Genomic DNA, 19,654 nt, shown 5'->3' with positions numbered 1-19,654 from the left:
GGGGTGCCATTGCCTTCTCTGCATATTTACCATCAATTTTCTCAAACTTTAACATAACCTTAGTTTGTTCTTTACCAGCCATGTACTTCAAGGGAAGCTGATTATGTACCCAGCTATAAGGATTAAGCCTGAATTCTCCTGTAATTTTAGGTTAGGATGAAGCTAATGGTACCCCACTCCAGTACTCTTGCCTGGAAAATCCCATGGATGGAGGAGCCTGGTAGGCTGCAGTCCATGGGGTCGCTAGGAGTTGGACACGACTGAGCGACTTCACTTTCACTTCTCACTTTCATGCACTGGAGAAGGAAATGGCAACCCGCTCCAGGGTTCTTGCCTGGAGAATCCCAGGGAGGGGGGAGCCTGGTGGGCTGCCATCTATGGGGTCCCACAGAGTCGGACATGACTAAAGCGACTTAGCAGCAGCAGCAGCAGCAGAAGCTAATATTGAAGAGGTTACACTGGAGACACAGAGAAAACTTGGGTCCAAGATGGTATTATCAAGTCATGCATTGACCAACCCTGGAGCCCACCTTACTTCTGGCCTTGTTACGTAAATAAAAGACTGCTATATTGATTAGGCCAGTTTGAGTCAAGAAACTGTTAATTCTAACCCCAAACTTTCTGATACCAAAACCAAGTAGTTAATATGTGAAATTAGCCACATATTCTAAATTTACTAACCAACTTGAATATAGAAAATAACCCTTGCTTTGACTGGCCAACTACTTCTGTATATTATAGAGACTCTTGCTCCATTATTATCCAATTTTCTAAAAATGGTATTGGTAAATTTAGAAGTATGGTTTGAATTTGTATCTTTTCTTTCAAATGAAGTAAAAATGTTGGAAGAAGACTAGATACTCTTTCTTCACAGTGGCTGGTCCAATTCCTATTGGGCTGTTACATTAAGTATTAAAATACTATTTCTCTAACACCAGCTAGGGAGAAGGCAATGGCAACCCACTCCAGTACTGTTGCCCAGAAAATCCCATGGGTGGAGGAGCCTGGTAGGCTGCAGTCCATGGGGTTGCTAAGAGTCAGACACGACTGAGTGACTTCACTTTCACTTTCCACTTTCATGCATTGGAGAAGGAAATGGCAACCCACTCCAGTGTTCTTGCCTGGAGAATCCCATGGATGGACAGGCCTGGTGGGCTGCAGTCCATGGGGTTGCACAGAGACGGACATGACTGAAGTGACTTAGCAGCAACACCAGCTATGTGAGAGTGCTTGGTAAAAACACAGATTCTTAAGAGGGGGCTAGAGAATCAAAATCTCTGAGGGTATGGTTCCAGAGTCTGCATTTGCAAGTGCATTATTTTAACACAAATTAAAGTTTCATTAATAACTGACTGCTGCTGCTAAGTCGCTTCAGTTGTGTCTGACTCTGTGCGACCCCATAAATGGAAGCCCACCAGGCTCCCCCATCCCTGGAATTCTCCAGGCAAGAACACTGGAGTGGGTTGCCATTTCCTTCTCCAATGCATGAAAGGGAAAAGTGAAAGTGAAGTCACTCAGTCATGTCCGACTCTTAGCGACCCCACGGACTGCAGCCTACCAGGCTCTGCCATCCATGGGATTTTCCAGGCAAGAGTACTGGAGTGGGGTGCCATTGCCTTCTCCAAATAACTGACTAATGATTCCAAATAGGAAAAGGAGTACGTCAAGGCTGTATATTGTCACCCTGCTTATTTAACTTATACGCAGAGTACATCATGAGAAACGCTGGACTGGAAGAAACACAAGCTAGAATCAAGATTGCCGGGAGAAATATCAATAACCTCAGATATGCAGATGACACCACCCTTATGGCAGAAAGTGAAGAGGAACTCAAAAGCCTCTTGATGAAAGTGAAAGTGGAGAGTGAAAAAGTTGGCTTAAAGCTCAACATTCAGAAAACTAAGATCATGGCATCTGGTCCCATCACTTCATGGGAAATAGATGGGGAAACAGTGGAAACAGTGTCAGACTTTATTTTTGGGGGCTCCAAAATCACTGCAGATGGTGACTGCAGCCATGAAATTAAAAGATGCTTACTCCTTGGAAGGAAAGTTATGATCAATCTAGATAGCATATTCAAAAGCAGAGACATTACTTTGCCAACAAAGGTCCATCTAGTCAAGGCTATGGTTTTTCCTGTGGTCATGTATGGATGTGAGAGTTGGATTGTGAAGAAGGCTGAGCGCCGAAGAATTGATGCTTTTGAACTGTGGTGTTGGAGAAGACCCTTGAGAGTCCCTTGGACTGCAAGGAGATCCAACCAGTCCATTCTGAAGGAGATCAGCCCTGAGACTTCTTTGGAAGGAATGATGCTAAAGCTGAAACTCCAGTACTTTGGCCACCTCATGTGAAGAGTTGACTCATTGGAAAAGACTCTGTTGCTGGGAGGGATTTGGGGCAGGAGGAGAAGGGGACGACAGAGGATGAGATGGCTGGATGGCATCACTGACTCAATGGACGTGAGTCTGGGTGAACTCCAGGAGTTGGTGATGGACAGGGAGCCCTGGCATGCTGTGATTCAGGGGGTCGCAAAGAGTCGGACACGACTGAGCGACAGAACTGAACTGAATGAATTTGACTAATAAATAAAATTTCTTAGTGGAAGCTGTCAGTTTTTACAAAAAGAATGTTGACCTAAGATGAAAGGAAAAAACAACGTGAAAAAAGTAATGATTCAAAATGCAGCTATAAAGAGAAAAAAATGTAACAGCAAAGTCACTGACAAACACATAAAATAAAACAAGGATTCGTATTTACCAAAATGTCAGTAAACCTAAAAACTTCTGTAAACAGGCATCAGACATTATATATGAAATAATTTTAAGAAATAATTCCTACACTTGAATTTCTATATATCATGGGAACAAAAAAGGTGTTATTAATTTTTTTAAATTATTCTTTCACATTCTGTGGGAATGGGCAACATTTACTTCAGAGACAGATGGTGCTTTAAAAAAAAATATCTGTTTAGGCCTTTTAATTATAAAATGCAAGGTGACAGCCCTTGGAATGATCATTAGATGTCCTTCATTTGCAGTACTTTTTGGTTTCTTATGTTTTGAAATTTAAACTGAATTTAAATATCATTAGGAGGGCTTGGAATCTTAGTTCACACAGTCCCCACCACTCTCTGTCTTACATGAAGTTATGCCGTGCACTTATATGAACTACCTAAAAGATATATGAGGACTTTGTTTTTTAGTCTCTGTTTTTATTCTTGCCAGGAAAATCCCATGGACAGAGGAGCCTGGAAGGCTACAGTCCATGCAGTCACAAAGAATCAGACATGACTGAAGTGACTGAGCACAGAGCACTAGAGGTATCAAGATTGGAACAAAAAAGACCCAAACTACTCAGTATAAAAAAGTAATGGTAATTTCAAAGGGAGAAAGTTTTAGGGGGAGAAAGAGAGAATTAAAGCAGAAAGAACTGCCATACGACCCAGCAATCCCACTGCTGGGCATACACACTGAGGAAACCAGAATGAAATGTGTACCCCAATGTTCATCACAGCACTGTTTACAATAGCCAGGACATGGAAGCAACCTAGATGTCCATCGGCAGACGAATGGATAAGAAGGCTGGAGTACATATACACAATGGCATATTACTCAGCCATTAAAAAGAATGCATTTGAATCAGTTCTAATGAAGTGGAAGAAACTGGAGCCTACTACACAGAGTGAAGTAAGTCAGAAAGAAGAACACCAATACAGTATATTAACGCATATATATGGAATTTAGAAAGATGGTAACGATGACTGTATATGCGAGACAGCAAAAGAGACACAGATGTAAAGAACAGACTTTTGGACTCTGTGGGAGAAGGCGAGGGTGGGATGATTTGACAGAATAGCATTGAAACATGTATATTATCATGTGTGAAATAGATCGCCAGTCCAGGTTCAATGCATGAGACAGGGTGCTCAGGGCTGGTGCACTGGGATGACCCTGAGCGATGGGATGGGGAAGGAGGTGGGAGCGGGGTTCAGGATGGGGAACACATGTACACCCATGGCGGATTCATGTCAATGTATGGCAAAAACCACTACAATGTTGTAAAGTAATTAGCCCCAACTAAAATAAATTAATTAATTAAAAAAAAAACAAACAACAACCAGAAAGCAAAAGAAATGAAGACTGGTTAAAAATGGTGGCAGGTTGTGACTTAAGGACAGCAACAGCCAGTGAAAAAATGTTGAATGGCTAAGGACTTTTATGGCTTCTTTCATTATTCCTAAACATTCAGTAAAAATCTGATGTATTTGATGGCAGTTCTCAATAAAGGCAAAGAAAGCAACAATGAGTATGCAGTATTTCTAGAAAGAAGCTTGGCTGTGAAAAGAGACATAAAGTTCTACGTCTACTTACAGAGAGTAACAGCAGGAAAACGATTATATATTGAAGCAATGAAGCAGAAGGAGGGAGAAGTTTTAAAATATATGTAAAGAGGGAGAGAATAAATGATGGAGCAAAATTCTTGAGCAGTGGAATATAAAGAAATATAGGAGGATGGATCATAGATAAAAGGAAGAAGGGCTCCCCATAAGAGATCAGGGGACAGGAGTGGGAGGAAACACAGTGTGGAAACGGATAGATATTTTTGGGTAAGGAGGTGTCAGAGCCGGAGGAAGTTCATACCTGATGGCCTCTATTTTTTTTGTGAAGTAGGAGCTGAGGGAACAGATCACTTGCTGCTACTGAAAGGAGTGCTAAGAGGGTCATAAGAAGACTGGGTAAGGATGTGAAACAGCTATTGTGGGGAATGAGCAAGCATTGATTTTGGATAACACTGTTGGCTCAATGATATTAAAGACTCTGACTACAGTAGCATGAATTCCCCGTGGCTGGTTTTATCCAGCAACAATCTGCAGCCCAAATTAGAGAATATAAATGCCTGCATTAATCTAGAATTGAGAAATGCCATGTACATACTCAAGAGTTGAGTGAGTAGCGGCCAGAAAATGGTTGAAGTGGTTGTAGGAATAAACTGTGTAAAAACACAAGAGACAAAAGCCATGTTGATTATGACTAGGTCAAAGAACAGATGGAGTGAGCATTCAAGAGGTTACAGTCAGAAAACAAGTTATTAGGACTTAACGATTTCAGAGAGAGCCTTTCTGAGTGAGAGTAGGAATGAATTTTTGAAGTGAGTGAAGGTGAAATTCCTAAGAATTTTTAGGAGGTTAAGGAAATGCAGGCTAGGTAAATGGATGGGTCATTCCCATGAAAATAAAAATCTCCTTAAAAGATAGAAGAATCAAGTAATGTGCATATAGAAAACATAAATCAAACAACAAGTAAAATATTTTAAATCTTCTTCATTTTTACTAAAGGAATATTACAGTTTTAGTACCTTTCTATATACCACTTCCCAGGTAGCACTAGTGGTAATGAGTCTGCCTGCCAATGCAGGAGACACAAGAGACATAGGTTCAATCCCTGGGAGGGAAGATCACCTGGAAGAGGAAGGAAATGGCAACCTGCTCTAGTATTCTTCCCTGGAAAAATTCCATAGGCAGAGAAGCCTGGTGGGCTATAGTCCATAGGGCCATAGAGACGGACATGACTGAGCGACTAAACAAAAAGTACATTCAAAAAAAGCCTTTCCACATATCCAAAATGTGTGAGTCAACTTAAATTGCAAAGCTATCATGGCACTTCTTCCTCAGATCTACTTCAAAAGTAAGTCTTAACTGAGGAAAGAGTCATTTTCTCTTTCTTTAGCTTGGAATTGTGCTCCCTATCTACTAAACAAGCATCTCTCCTTTTATACTTCAAAAATTTGTCTTAATTTGGACACAGATTACCTCTCTTGGGGCTTCCCCAGTGACTCAAATGGTAAAGAATTTGCTTGCACTGCAGGAGACTCAAGTTCGATTCCTGGGTCAGGAAGATCCCCTGGAGAAGGGAATGGCAACCCACTCCAGTATTCTTGCCTGGAGAATTCTATGGAGAGAGGAGCCTGGTGGGCTACAGTCAATGGGGTTGCAAAGAGTTGGACTCGACTGAGTGACTAACACTGCCTGCTGTTAAAAGATTCAGCTGAGGTCACCTTCATTTAAAGTCCCAAGCACACCTGGATAGGGAGAGCTAGAGATTTGTGCATACAAATCCTTAAAACAGAAATAACATCTCAATGCTCCAGTGCTGCTTATTAGAAGAGCATCCACTAGGCACTACATTCCAGACCTGATTCCGTACCAGAAAGCCAGGCTGTTAATTCCTTAATCTGAAAATAGGTCATGAATACTTCAATTCTAAGACATCTCATCTCTGTTTACTGGGTGAAACAAGGGTCAGCACTAGGTGCCTTGGCCCGGCAATCAAGGCAAGATGGAGGAAGGTCATGCAAACAAGCTGGTTTCTCCCTTTACGTCAGAAAAACAAATCTTCCTAGGGTACCTCTCAGCAACTTCCACTGACATCTCATTGGCAGCACTGCGTTACACGTTTTTCTTACTTAGTTGCTAAGTCATGTCTGACTCTTTTGTGACCCCATGCACTGCAGCCTGCCAGGTTCTTCTGTCCATGTGATTTTCCAGGCAAGAATACTGAAATGGGCTGGAATTTCCTTCTCCAGGGGCTCTTCCCAATCCAGGGATCGAACCTGTGTCTTCTGCATTGGTGGTGGTTACTTTATCAGTGAGCTACCAGAGGAGTCCCATACGTGTTACATAAGCCATCCCCAAATGAAAATAATATTAAAGATATAAAGTATAACATTTATTTTCTTGTGTCTAAATAGGAGGAGGAGGAAAGGGAAATGTGTTGAGCAAGCCAACCTACAGGGCATGCCACACCAAGAAAGAGCCAAATCAAGCTGGTGTATCTTATAATTTATTTTGAGGAATACATTTTAGACTGACTAGAATAAATCAGCGGAGAAGGCAATTGCACCCCACTCCAGTACTTTTGCCTGGAAGATCCCATGGACGGAGGAGCCTGGAAGGCTGCAGTCCATGGGGTCGCTGTAGTTGGACACGACTGAGCAACTTAACACTTTCACTTTTCACTTTCATGCACTGGAGAAGGAAATGGCAACCCACTCCAGTGTTCTTGCCTGGAGAATCCCAGGGACGGGGAAGCCTGGTGGGCTGCCGTCTATGGGATCGCACAGAGTTGGACATGACTGAAGTGACTTAGCAGCAGCAGCAGCAGAATAAATCGGAAATTCTAAAGACAAGAGATCTGAACAGGATTTGCCTTTTGATGTTGAACTCAAGGAGCTCATCTGATCTTCACCATGAGTGCACACTGTCAATAAAAACTCTAGATACGACTAAATAAGAGCCAAAGAATCTAAAGCTTCTTACCCACTGATGAACCTTCACTGGGTTTTCATCTTAGGCCCCACCTGAGACACCCCTGGTACTCCCTAGGATTCTGTTTTTGGCATCCTCCTTTTCTGTTCTACTCTCATTCACATATACAACTTCAAGAATCTTCTGCATACTGGTGACTCACAATTTTCAAACCATTCTTCTGCTATAGACCCATATTCGAATTATATGCTGGCTATCTCTGCCTGGCTGTTTCCTAGACATAATAATCTAAAGAATGTAAGAGAGAATCTATTCTTGGCTTAGTGAAATCTGTTCTCTTTCTGTATTTTTTATTTCATTATGGCAGCACTAACCTGAGATCTTTGGAGTTGCTTGTATCATTACCTTTTCCTCACTCTATATTCACCAAATCCTTTTGATTTTACTATTAAACAAACTCTCAATTCCAAACTCTTCTCTCAATCCCTACTGCCATGTATCTACTTCAGGCTCTCATCAGCTTTAACTACCACAGCTTCTTTTTTCCTTCATTGCTGCACAGCTTGTGGGATTAGCTCCCCAAGCAGGGGTTGAACCCAGACCCTCAGCAGAGAAAGTGCAGAGCCCTAACTTCTGGACCACCAGAGAATTCCCCACAAACTCCTTTAAATTAGTACTTTTTGCTATCCTTTCTTCCTTCTTTCTAGTCCACATCCTATCTTCTTAAATATCAGCCCAAAGAACAAATCTCAATTGTATAACAACATCCATTGGTTCTTAAATACCTAAAGGGTATAGACTCTTTCCAGTGGTTGTAGCCTCACTTTTCGTGCTCTTTCCCCCTACCTTCCTTTCCCTTCTTCCTCCCTCATATACTCTATACTCCAGATATACTTACCATTCTATACATGTCATACACTTTCAGATCTTGGGGTCTTTTTGTTTTTTGGGCAGCACAGCCGTTCCTTCTGTTTATGGCATATTTTACTATCTCCCTTCTTTAATTCTTATCCTTTCAAGTATATTCTTTACTTTAAAACAAATTCTTATCCTTTCTAGAAGATCCAGCTCACATATTACCAACTCTGTGAAGCTTTCTTCATCTCTACAAAGCAGAGGTGTACATCTCTATTAAAATCCTTCATGATGCATTATAGTATCTATTTACATGTCTTTCCATCACTTTACCTGTATATATGCAGTAAACAAACATAAAACAAGTACGATATAAACGATGAGTGAATAAACCAATTCATAATAAAATCGGGCCCAGTTTCCTATATTTAAGATGGAAGAATTATACTGCAAAATATTTTAGTGTCTCTAAATTATACCAATGATTAAAAAATAATATCTTGGGAACTAGTCACACTGTTGGTTAGACTATAGACAGGTATAATCTCTAAGGATGGGAATTTGTAATTCAAAGTTTTAAAATGCACATACTCTTTGGGGAATTTTATATCTAAGAATTTATTTTATACTTATACAATTGGTCAAAAACCACATACAAAGACATTCATAGAAGAACTGGTTGTAACAGCAAACTATAAAATAACTTAAATGTCTCTCGAAGGGACTGGTTAACAGTACCTACAAGTAACAGGTGGGTCTAAATATATTTGTCATAATTTACTGCTTATTTAACTTATATGCAGAGTACATCATGAAAAACGCTGGGCTGGAAGAAGCACAAACTGGAATCAAGACTGCCAGGAGAAATATCAATAACTTCAGATATGCAGATGACACCACCCTTATGGGAGAAAGTGAAGAGGAACTAAAACTCCTCTTGATGAAAGTGAAAGAGGAGAGTGAAAAAGTTGGCTTAAAGCTCAACATTCAGAAAACTAAGATCATGGCATCTGGTCCCATCACTTCATGGCAAATAGATGGAGAAACAGTGGAAACAGTGTCAAACTTTATTTTTCTGGGATCCAAAATCACTGCGGATGGTGGTTGCAGCCATGAAATTAAAAGACACTTACTCCTTGGAAGGAAAGTTATGACCAACCTAGACAGCATATTAAAAACCAGAGACATTACTTTGCCAACAAAGGTCCGTCTAGTCAAGGCTATGGTCTTCCCAGTAGTCATGTATGGATGTGAGGGTTGGACTATGAAGAAAGCTGAGCGCCGAAGAACTGATGCTTTTGAATTGTGGTGTTGGAGAAGACTCTTGAGAGTCCCTTGGACTGCAAGGAGATCCAACCAGTCCACCCTAAAGGAGATCAGTCATGGGTGTTCATTGGAAGGACTGATGTTGAAGTTGAAACACCAATACTTTGGCCACCCAATGTGAAGAGCTGACTCATTTGAAAAGACCCTGATGCTGGGAAAGATTGAGGGCAGGAGGAGAAGAGGATGACAGAGGATAAGATGGCTGGATGGCATCACCGATTCAATGGACATGGGTTTGGGTAGACTCCGGGAGTTGGTGATGGACAGGGAGGCCTGGCATGCTGTGGTTCATGGGGTCGCAAAGAGTCGGACATGACTGAGCGACTGAACTGAACAAGATAATATGTGAAGTGAAAAAAAAATAGAGAAAAATGTGAATAATTGCAAATATCAGTGCTTTTTAAAAAGAGGAGATGTTCTACATATGCATTACAATACTGTGAAAGAATATGTAAGAAATTGTTTTCAAGTGGTTCCTCTGGAGAGGAAAATTGGGAGCTACAGTCAGCACTGGGAGACTTAAGTTTCACTGAATATCCTATTTTATCTTGGAAATTCTGTAGCATTTACACTTAATAGCTAGTTAAATAAATTAATGCAATGAAGCTTTGCTAACAAAATGCTAACTGGCTTCATAAAACTTTATGATTAAGCATCAGAATACCCTAATGTTTTTGCAATCTTTTCCTGTTCGTAGCTTTTTTCCCCCTCATGGGAAAAGTCTGTAGGTACTTCAGCTATTCATTCATTCAAACAATTATTCAGTGATCACCAGGTGCCAGGGATACAAAGATACAGAAGACACATGAGACTCAAAGAGCTTCCACTGTAGCAGAGAGAATGAACATGTATTCAATATAAACAGTTATTTCTCATTCAAAGCTTCTCCAATAGCTGGTAAGCATAAACCCAACCTTACTTTCCAGAGACTGCTGTCTGGGTTGCTGGCAGCAAGAATCACAGCCCAATAAGGAAAGGGTAGGGAATGTGACCACAACTTAACGCAGGTAGCAGGTAAAAGTAAAACCTGGGAGCAATGATAGGCCAAGCTCTGGCCAAGTGATGGTGATGAAAAAAGAACAGTAACTCAACAATTAATGGCACCAGAATTCTCCAACATGATTTTAAACAACTGGCAATATTTCATAATAAAGCAAGACAGAAAAATGAGTGATTAAGTAAATATTTTATATAGGAATTAATGACAAATGAAAAACATCCCCATGCTTCCTTCTCTTTTTTTTAAAAAATAAGTTCCTATTTTAACAATTACATATGACATTTATGGCAGCTGAGGATGAGAAGCCATCAGTGGTTTTTGCAACCATGTTAGAAGCTGAAGTGACGAAGCATTTAATATACATGTTGTTAATGTCTTCATGTACTTGCAGTCAAATATTATTTCTACTTTAGAGTAAGATACAAATAAGATTAAGTGTACTATGATTTTATATCCATAACATCTTTACATCTGGAGATCTCAAATCATTTGCAAGCATTCATTAATTCCCAATATCCTGGTCAGGTACATTAGGGAAATAAACTGGGGTGACTTCTAGCAAAAGTGACACAACGAAGGTGACTAGGTCAAGGTGAATCAATAAATCCTTAACAGATTTGGAAAAAATATTTATATTCTAGTTCTTCCTCCTGGTTCTAAGTCATACTCCTATCACAACATGTTTCTTCTAAGGGTCTGCTAGATATATTTATCTTTGATGTTAAACAAAAAAGATTAAATACAGTTAAATAAATGTAAAATGAGTTTTAAAAATGAAGGACTAGAACTGGGGTGATTTTCAATAAGGATTTGAGTCCTGTTTGTTAGAACAGATTGAGAAAAAGCATTACTAAATTCTGGGGTTAGGAAGGCCTAAAATTGTCTATATTTTCCCATACATTGTTCTATTTTTCTATGGACTAAGTTATTACGTCCAATACCTTTTTTAGTCCTCAAACAATCTTCCCTGCAATGCAGCTATTTTAATTAATAGAACAAATGTACATTGAACATCAATAAAATAACCAAAACAATAATTACACATTCAATACAGTGTATTATAAGTAATCATTAGTCTTATATGGCAAAAGAAACCTCTACATTCTATAGGTAATTGAAAACCATAATCAACTCATATAGTATTATAGTACATTTAATGGTTACCACAAAAAATTACCATGTAAAAAGGAAAGTGGAAATGTTAACTACATAAACCTCCTAGCACTCTTTAGAAATTTAACTTTTATATTTTACTCTATTTTAAAAACTATTAATTTCTGATATTACTTTTGATTTATTTTAGAACAAGAATCATTAGTTCCAAGCAGAATTTGGTAAGATTTGAAAAGCTTTAAAAAATTTTTTAAATGAAACCCTGTATTATTATGTGAATTTCACTTAGTGAAACTGAAGGATTTCTTCCTAAATGCCTACCTGCGCATTGGCTTTCCTTCCATGCACCATGAAAAGTACCCTTCACCACACTCTAAAGCCGAACCTAAGACAACAGAAAAGCAGTAACTTAATAAAAACTATTTCTGATCTTTCCAGTAACAATCTCTATACAATGATTTCGTTCAGTGATAAAGAATTTTATATCCTATTATATTACACGACAGGCCTTTTGCAGATGCACACTCATAACCCTTACCTAGTTCCTTTAAGATGACCATCTTTACTGTGAATGCTAAAACGATTATACGTAAAACTGAGGGAAAGTGCGCCAAACAGTCCCAATTGCTAGGCTACTCTTGTCTCTCTCCAAAAAGTACTCCGGAGACATTGAACTCTGACCGCACTATCAACGATTCCCTACAGAGTATTCACCAGATAGCCACAGCAATACTAGCATGATGGATCGGGTAGCGAACACGCTGGCTTAACAACGGATCTGAAAGCTGGTGACTTGTCCCGAAGCGATATCAGAATGAGCAGGTACTTGCCTTTAAAAATAAACAACTCCGTTTCCGACAGCCCAGACAGAACAGAGCAGAGAAACTATGGCTCCAATACTAACATTCTCTTTACCAGCCCTTCCCTCAGTTCCCGAAACGATGTCCACCACCCACCTGGCAAGATCTCGCTGGTCCCCGGGTTAGGTGGGACGCACAGTATCCACTTCCTTCCCCCCAGATTTCAACCTCTGTCTAGGGAAGCTGTCCAGGGTGCGGAACCTCACGCCCTCAGGCAGACCAGCCCAGCACCTTCCGTGGCTCCGGGGCAGGGCTGCAGCCCGCTTGAACGCCGTTTGGTGCCCCGCAAGGCCCAGCCCCAGTGCCCCAACAGTCCCTTCTCGGTGCCCACTGACAGGTGGCGGGCGAAGCACGGCCCCTACCCAATGGGCAGCCCCGCAACTTGGGACCGCAGATTTACAAAGCGAGTCCAGGGCGCTGTCCACTGTCCTCTGCTCTAAGACTGCTAACCTACCGGCTCCGACACTTTCTCCTCTGCCTTAGTCTCCTCTGCCTCCTCTGCCCGCCGCCTCCTCTCTGGCTCCTTCTCTGCCTCAGCTAGAGCAAGGAGGATGCCGCTCCTCCAGCTATTTCCTCCCCACCCCTCGCCCCACTTCAGCCGCAGGAAGTGGTCCTGTTCCTAAATCGTTCCCTCTGGAACCCACATACTTTACCAAGAGGTTCCGGCCCAGATCAGGATATAGCTGCGCTCTTTGTTGGGGCTTCGGTCCCCTCAAAGACTGCCTGTCCTTGTACCCAGTTCCTTGTATCCCGAGGATGTGCGAGTTCATTGCTGAACTGGCAGTGTTTGACTACTGAAGGCTTCTCCTTTCTGCTTTGTTTTCCTCAGCAGAAGTCAATAGGAAGATGGGAGGAGTCACAGAAAGCCAGGAATTGTGATTTATTTGTAGCTGGTACATCTCCTGTTGGCACGATTTTTTCCCTAATTGTGGGTTGAATGATTGACACATATGTACATGTGGTTGACATATATCTATGAGGCCACTCCCGTGTGCAAGCTGCTGAGGATCCACAGACAGATCAGAAATAGACCTGATTTTCCAGATTTCCCAGGTTGGCTTTCAAGACCCCAGGGTTTTATTCAGGATTTTAAGGTTATGTCAGATTGCCCTTTCACTTAGTATTCTATAACAAACACTTCACCAAATACTGCTCTGAATTCACTTTAGCATTAGGGAGGAAAATAACTTTTTTTTTTTTTCAATTTGTCCCTTGCCTGATTTCCCCACAGCACACAGCCACCTATTTTTCACTATATGTTTAGAAAACAAGTGATAGTGTGGAGGATACAATGTCAGTAATATTAGTGAAAGGCTGCTGCTGGTTTCCTGATAACTATTATAGGCTAAGCATGAACTTAACCACATTTTCTTTAGCTGTTCTTCACAATGGAATCTACACAGATTTTTGCAGTTGTTTCTGAAAGGGAAAGAATATCTTTTGTTAATTAGCTTGTAGTGGGAGATGCATGGTCTTTAGATCCAGACACCCATAGTTTCAAATCTTAGCCCTACGACTCACTAGATTGGTGGTCTTGGTCAAGTTTCTTAATCTCTTAAGTATTAGTTTCTTTTGTGTAAAAGAGAAACAATACCCTTTTTTACACAATTTTTGAGAGGGGTAAATTATAATGAAGATCATGTTCTGTGTCTGGCACTTAGTAGGCACTCAACAAATGTCAGTATTCTCTCCTCTTACCTTAAATGGACTTATTAATTGAGCACTTATTGCATGTCAAGTACTAACCTAGGCTTTGGAAATGGTCGTGAACAAGATAGACACCATCCTAAATTCTAGTGCTCATTCATGTGGTTATTGTGGTGCCCTGAGGACAAAAGAACAAGATGAGCAAGAAAGGTGTTGGAATGTAGGAACAGAAAAAACCAGACCCTTATCACCCTTCCCAGCATGTTGTAACTGTTGTGGAATTTTTGAGCCCTCTTGAGTAGCGTGGCCTGTCCCCCTCTTACCCCATGTAAGGAAAGGTATTTGTCTTACTCTTCTCCAAGGCCTGTATAGGGAATGCATACATACCTCATTCAATCAGCAAATGACTCACAAGACACCTACCCTGTTCCTTGTCCCCTGACTATAAAAACAGACCAAAGACCAACATTCAGAGTTAGCTCTCCCTGACTGTCAGGAAGCTGGCCCATTTTACTGGCAGTACCCACCTCTTCCCCCACTCTAATAAACTCTATTCTCCTTTCATTCTGCCTCATGTTTGGAAATTCTTTTCCAATCTGTGCATGGACCACGACATTTATGATAGTTGATTTTCCAATATGTTTTTCATTATGAGTAATTAGTCTAAACCACCTCCATGCAAATGACCAATACAGACTAATAAGAAATCAGAAGAAATCTAATGGGGACTGTGGGATAAGATTCCCTAGCATTTTTAGAAGAGATACAGGAAGAGATAGCATCTTTTCCCTTTGGCCACTGTTATGCCTGGATGAGACACCTGGAAGCACCACAACCATTTTGTAACCATGAGGGAAGGCAGAGGAGAATAAAGCTAGACAATAAGGGAGGTAGAACAGAGAGACTGAAAGAATTTGGGTCCTTCAATGTAATTTTTAAACTACTCATTCTCCCTTGCCCACAGTCCAACTCTTCGCGATCCCATGGACTGTAGCCTACCAGACTCCTCCATCCATGGGGTTTTCTAGGCAAGAGTACTGGAGTCGGGTGCCATTGTGTTCTCTGAATATTAGACATGAGGTAAGAGAAATAGGTATTTTGGTCATCTGATGCGAACAGACGACTCATTGGAAAAGTCCCTGATCCTGGGAAAGATTACGGGGAGAAGGAGAAGAGGGTGTCACAGGATGAGATAGCTGGATGGCATCACTGATGCAATGAACATGAACTTAGGCAAACTCTGGGAGATGGTGAGGAACAGGGAGGCCTGGGGTATTGCAGTTCATGGGGTTGCAAAGAGTTGGACATGACTGGGTGACTGAACGACAACAACAAAGAGCAATAGGCAAGAACAAGGTCATATACTGTCTTCTAGGCTATTGTAAGAAATTCTGATTTTAAATTCTCTGGAAAAATATGTGGAGATATTTCAGCTCAATTTAGGTTTAACAATTGATCCTAAATTCAAAACCTTGAAAATTAGAAGAGGAAAATGCAGATGTTCCATTATTAACTACAGGGACAATCACATGTGGGAAAGAATATGGATGAATATTTCCAGAAATGTTCTTGCTATGATTGATGGTAAATAAAGGCTGGTTTTATTTAAATTTGGGGACTTTAATAAAGATATTTTTCCTTTGTATGAATCAATCATATAATTAATTAATGGCTATAATACAAAATAGCTGCCTTTCATAGCTAATCATTAGGCCTAGAGTGTGCAAATGACCTATAAAGGAACCAAATGTAGACAATAAGATGCTCTCAGTTTTTACTTCTCATCTGGGAATTTGAGGTAGACTTCGAGTGCAAAATAATAAGACTAAGCCAGAAAGCAGTGAATTTTGACAGGGGGTATAGGACATCCTAGGGATTTTTAGGATCTTTGAATTGGAATATGGTTGGTTTTAGGTAACATCAATTTAAATCTATGATTTAACAGCGATGAACATGGATCTCGAGTAAACAACCCAGTTGTACTTATATAAACTCCTCTGTAAAATGGAAAAAAGCACATTAAAATATTCATGGTGCTATAGGAAGTATTAGATAATCACCACAAATTCTACAAAAACAGCCTTAAAAACAAAACACTAGGAGAGACAGATTATCCCCACTCTACAGATGAGGATGTTGAGGCATACAGGTAATTAAATCACTGACTTAAGATTCTGCAGCTAGTTAGTGTTAAGCTAGTAGGTAATGAAGTATTCACTTAAATAAAATCAATCTAACACCACTCCCCCTCATCTTAAAATTTAAAAATCTATCACTATGAATTGTGGGAAAAGCTTCTGCACAAAGCGAAAAGGCAACCTGCTAAATGGGAGAAAACATTTGCAACACATATATCTGATAAGGGGTTAGTGTCCAAAATATAAAAAGAACTCACACAACTGAACAGCAGAAAACAAACAAAAAGCAATCTAATTTAAATGGGCAGATGATCTGGATACACATTTTCCCAAAGACTTACAGACGGCCAACAGGCACATGAAAATTTGCTCAGCATCACTAATGACCAGGGAAATGCAAATCGAAATTACAATGAGATATCACCTCACACCTTTTAGAGTGGCTGTAATCAAAAAGACAGGAAAGAAGTCAGGTCAGCTCCCCTGATGGTGCAGTGGATCTGCCAGCCAACGCACGAGACAGTTGGATACCTGATCCACATGGTGCATGATCCCACACAGATCCCACATGATGCATGATCCCACATGAGTCTATGCACCACAATTATTGAGTCTGTGTGCTGAAAATACTGAACCCATGAGCCACAACTACTGAAGCCCAAGCACCCTAAAGCCTGTCCTTTGCAACAAGAGAAGCCACTGAAATGAGAAACCTACACACTGCAACTAGAGTAGCCCCTCTCTCTGCAACTAAGGAAAAGCCTACACAGCATCCAAGACCCAGAGCAGCCAAAATATCAGTGAAAATGTGGAGAAAAGGGAATACTGTGTACTGTTGGTGGGAATGTAAACTAGTGCAACCATTATGGAAAACAGTATAGAGGTTCCTCAAAAAATTAGAAACAGAGCTACCATATGATCCAGCAATTCTGAGTATTTATCTGAAGAAAATGAAAACACTAACTTAAAAAGATATATACACTTCCAAGTTCATTGCTGCATCATATACAATAGTCAAAATATGGAAACAATCTGTGTCCATCGATGTATGAATGGATAAAGAAAATGTGGAGGGACTTCCTAGGTGGTCCAGTGGCTAAGACTCTGTTCTCCTAATGCAGGGGGCCTGAGTCTGATCCCTGGTCAGGGAACTAGATCCCAACTAGGTATTGCTTTTATCTTTAAAATATGTATATGAATTGTAGGCAAATTGTTACTGTTTGAATGGCGAATATGTTAATGTTTGAACCTCCTTTAAATGATTTGATTTAATTATGCTCCTTAAAAACTATAACTTAATCACATTCCACCCTTGCTTAAAATATAATATAGATTCTCAGTTATCCACAGGATAAATTTAGACTCATAATTAAAGCCTATCAAAATCTATAGGACTAGTCAGCACCTAATTCAGAGGTTCTAAATCTGAGTTGGCTGTATGCCTTCAATATACTGTGAATCCTCTGCATTTAAATGTGAAGGCATGTGATGTGATTGCCTCCAGAGTCCCACTGCTTTCATTAAGGAGAAAGTGACCTAAATTAGTTTCAAATTCAAATCTGTTCCCTGCCTCCTACTAACACTCCAGTCATATGATGAATAAGTTATTAGCTAGGGTAAAGCAAAGTCATTTCACAAAATGGGATTATTTTGTGGTAGAGAAACAATCTAACATTTAAGTAACACCAATCATAAATGGAATCACCCCTGGATATTCATTGGAAGGACTGATGTTGAAGCTGAAGCTCCAATATTTTGGCCACCTGATGTGAAGAGCCAACTCACTGGAAAAGACCCCGATGCTGGAAAAGATTAAGGGCAGGAGGAGAAAGGGATGACAGAGGATGAGATGGTTGGATGGCATAACTGACTCAGTGAACATGAGTTTGAGCAAACTCTGGGAGATAGTGAAGGACACGGAAGGCTGGTGTGCTGCAGTCTATAGGGTTGCAAAGAATTGGACAAAACTTAGCAACTGAACAACAACAATGACAAAATCACAAATGGGTACAATTTTATTTCATTATTAATAACTTAGGAGGCAATAGGTAACTGAAGTCCATAAAAATGCAGGCAGACTTTAGAGCTATTCCCACAAGTAAAGAAATGGAGATTAAATAAGAAAAAGGATACCTCTAAGCATGCTGTGAACATATTACTGAGGAAAAGAGTAAATTCTCTTGGATGAGTTCTATTCAGATACTGGGTTTTCCCAGTGACTCAGTGGTAAAGAATCCACTTGCAATGCAGGAGAAAGACATTCTTGTTACTGGAGAAGACAACTCAGCTTTATAGAGATGACGGTGCTCCATAAATACATTTATAAATTTAATGCAATCCACGTAAATTAATATTAGAGTTTTGACAGAGTTAGCTGAGTTGATTATAACATTCATATGGAAGAACAGACAAATAAGAATATCCAGAAACAGACTAAAAATGGAAGCAGGAAATGGGAGGGCTCACGCTAACAGATATTAGTACAACATGTTCTAAAACCTCTATAGTTAAAACTGTGATTTTGGTGTATGAACAGACAGATGAATAAAGCAGGGTAGAAAAATCCAGAAATAAACCAAAGAACACATGGAAATTTAGCACCTGATAAAGCTGTTATCTCACATCAGTCAGGAATACATGGACTGTTTCATAAATGATACAATGTAACTATGGAAAAAGGTAACATTGAATGTACTCTGCATAAGGAGCTGGACCCCACTGTAGTTTCAACAAAGACCTCTATGAAGGTCTATGATGACACTATGGGAAGTTCAGAAGCAGGGATGGCCCTTCAGAGTTGTCACAAGTTGGAATAAAGGAGCTGGGTCTTTCTACCCCACAACAACCAGATGTATCAGAAGTTTAAATGCAAGTAATGAAAATCTAAAATAGTACAAGAAAACAAGGATGGATTTTTTTTATTAAATATGCAGGAAAACTTCCCTGACTATAAATCAAAATCTAGAGGCAAAAAGATTGACAAATTTGAATGCATAAAAAAGTTTCCATGGAAAAAATATTACAAATGAAGTTAAGAAAATGACAATTAGGAAACACATATTTGCAATATAGGATTCATAATGTACTAGATCTTCTAAAAATGGAGAAAGAAGAAATAATACAGATACTCTGGCAAACATATGGACAGGCAGTTCACAGAAATAGAAATGATCCTTAAACTCTTGCAAATATATTCAGTCTCGCTCAAAATAAGATAAATTGCAAATTATAGCTACACTAAGGATGAGATAGCTGGATGGCATCACTGACTCGATGGACATGAGTCTGAGTGAACTCCCAGAGTTGGTGATGGACAGGGAGGCCTGGTGTGCTGCGATTCATGGGGTTGCAAAGAGTCGGGCACGACTGAGCGACTGAACTGAACTGAACCGAACTGAAGACCTACCAGTAGGCAAAAATCCAGAACTGGACAATCTGCTTTGTTGGCATG

At 40.1% G+C, this 19,654-nt stretch overlaps 1 protein-coding gene across 7 annotated transcripts in view; it reads right to left on the bottom strand.

Moving 5' to 3' along the window:
• KLHL20 (kelch like family member 20) overlaps positions 1–19,654 on the bottom strand; it is a 71,025-nt gene that overhangs the window by 44,244 nt on the left and 7,127 nt on the right. Inside the window, exons 1-2 of one of the 7 annotated variants that reach the window (XM_061383243.1) lie at positions 12,873–13,020; positions 11,880–11,943 (exon numbers count right to left, since the gene is read on the bottom strand). The exons of 1 other annotated variant lie outside the window; for it this stretch is intronic. In XM_061383243.1, the coding sequence (XP_061239227.1) occupies positions 11,880–11,902 (23 nt within the window). In that variant the 5' untranslated portion in view covers positions 11,903–11,943; positions 12,873–13,020. Of the gene's footprint in view, positions 1–11,879; positions 11,944–12,514; positions 13,021–19,654 lie in introns of those variants that run through there. 5 more of the 7 variants (XM_061383244.1, XM_061383248.1, XM_061383249.1 and 2 more) reach the window with 5 other exon arrangements.

This window comes from Bos javanicus, chromosome 16 (assembly GCF_032452875.1).
Source record: "Bos javanicus breed banteng chromosome 16, ARS-OSU_banteng_1.0, whole genome shotgun sequence".
Classification (NCBI taxonomy): domain Eukaryota; kingdom Metazoa; phylum Chordata; class Mammalia; order Artiodactyla; family Bovidae; genus Bos; species Bos javanicus.
This window is presented reverse-complemented; position numbering and strand designations above follow the sequence as displayed.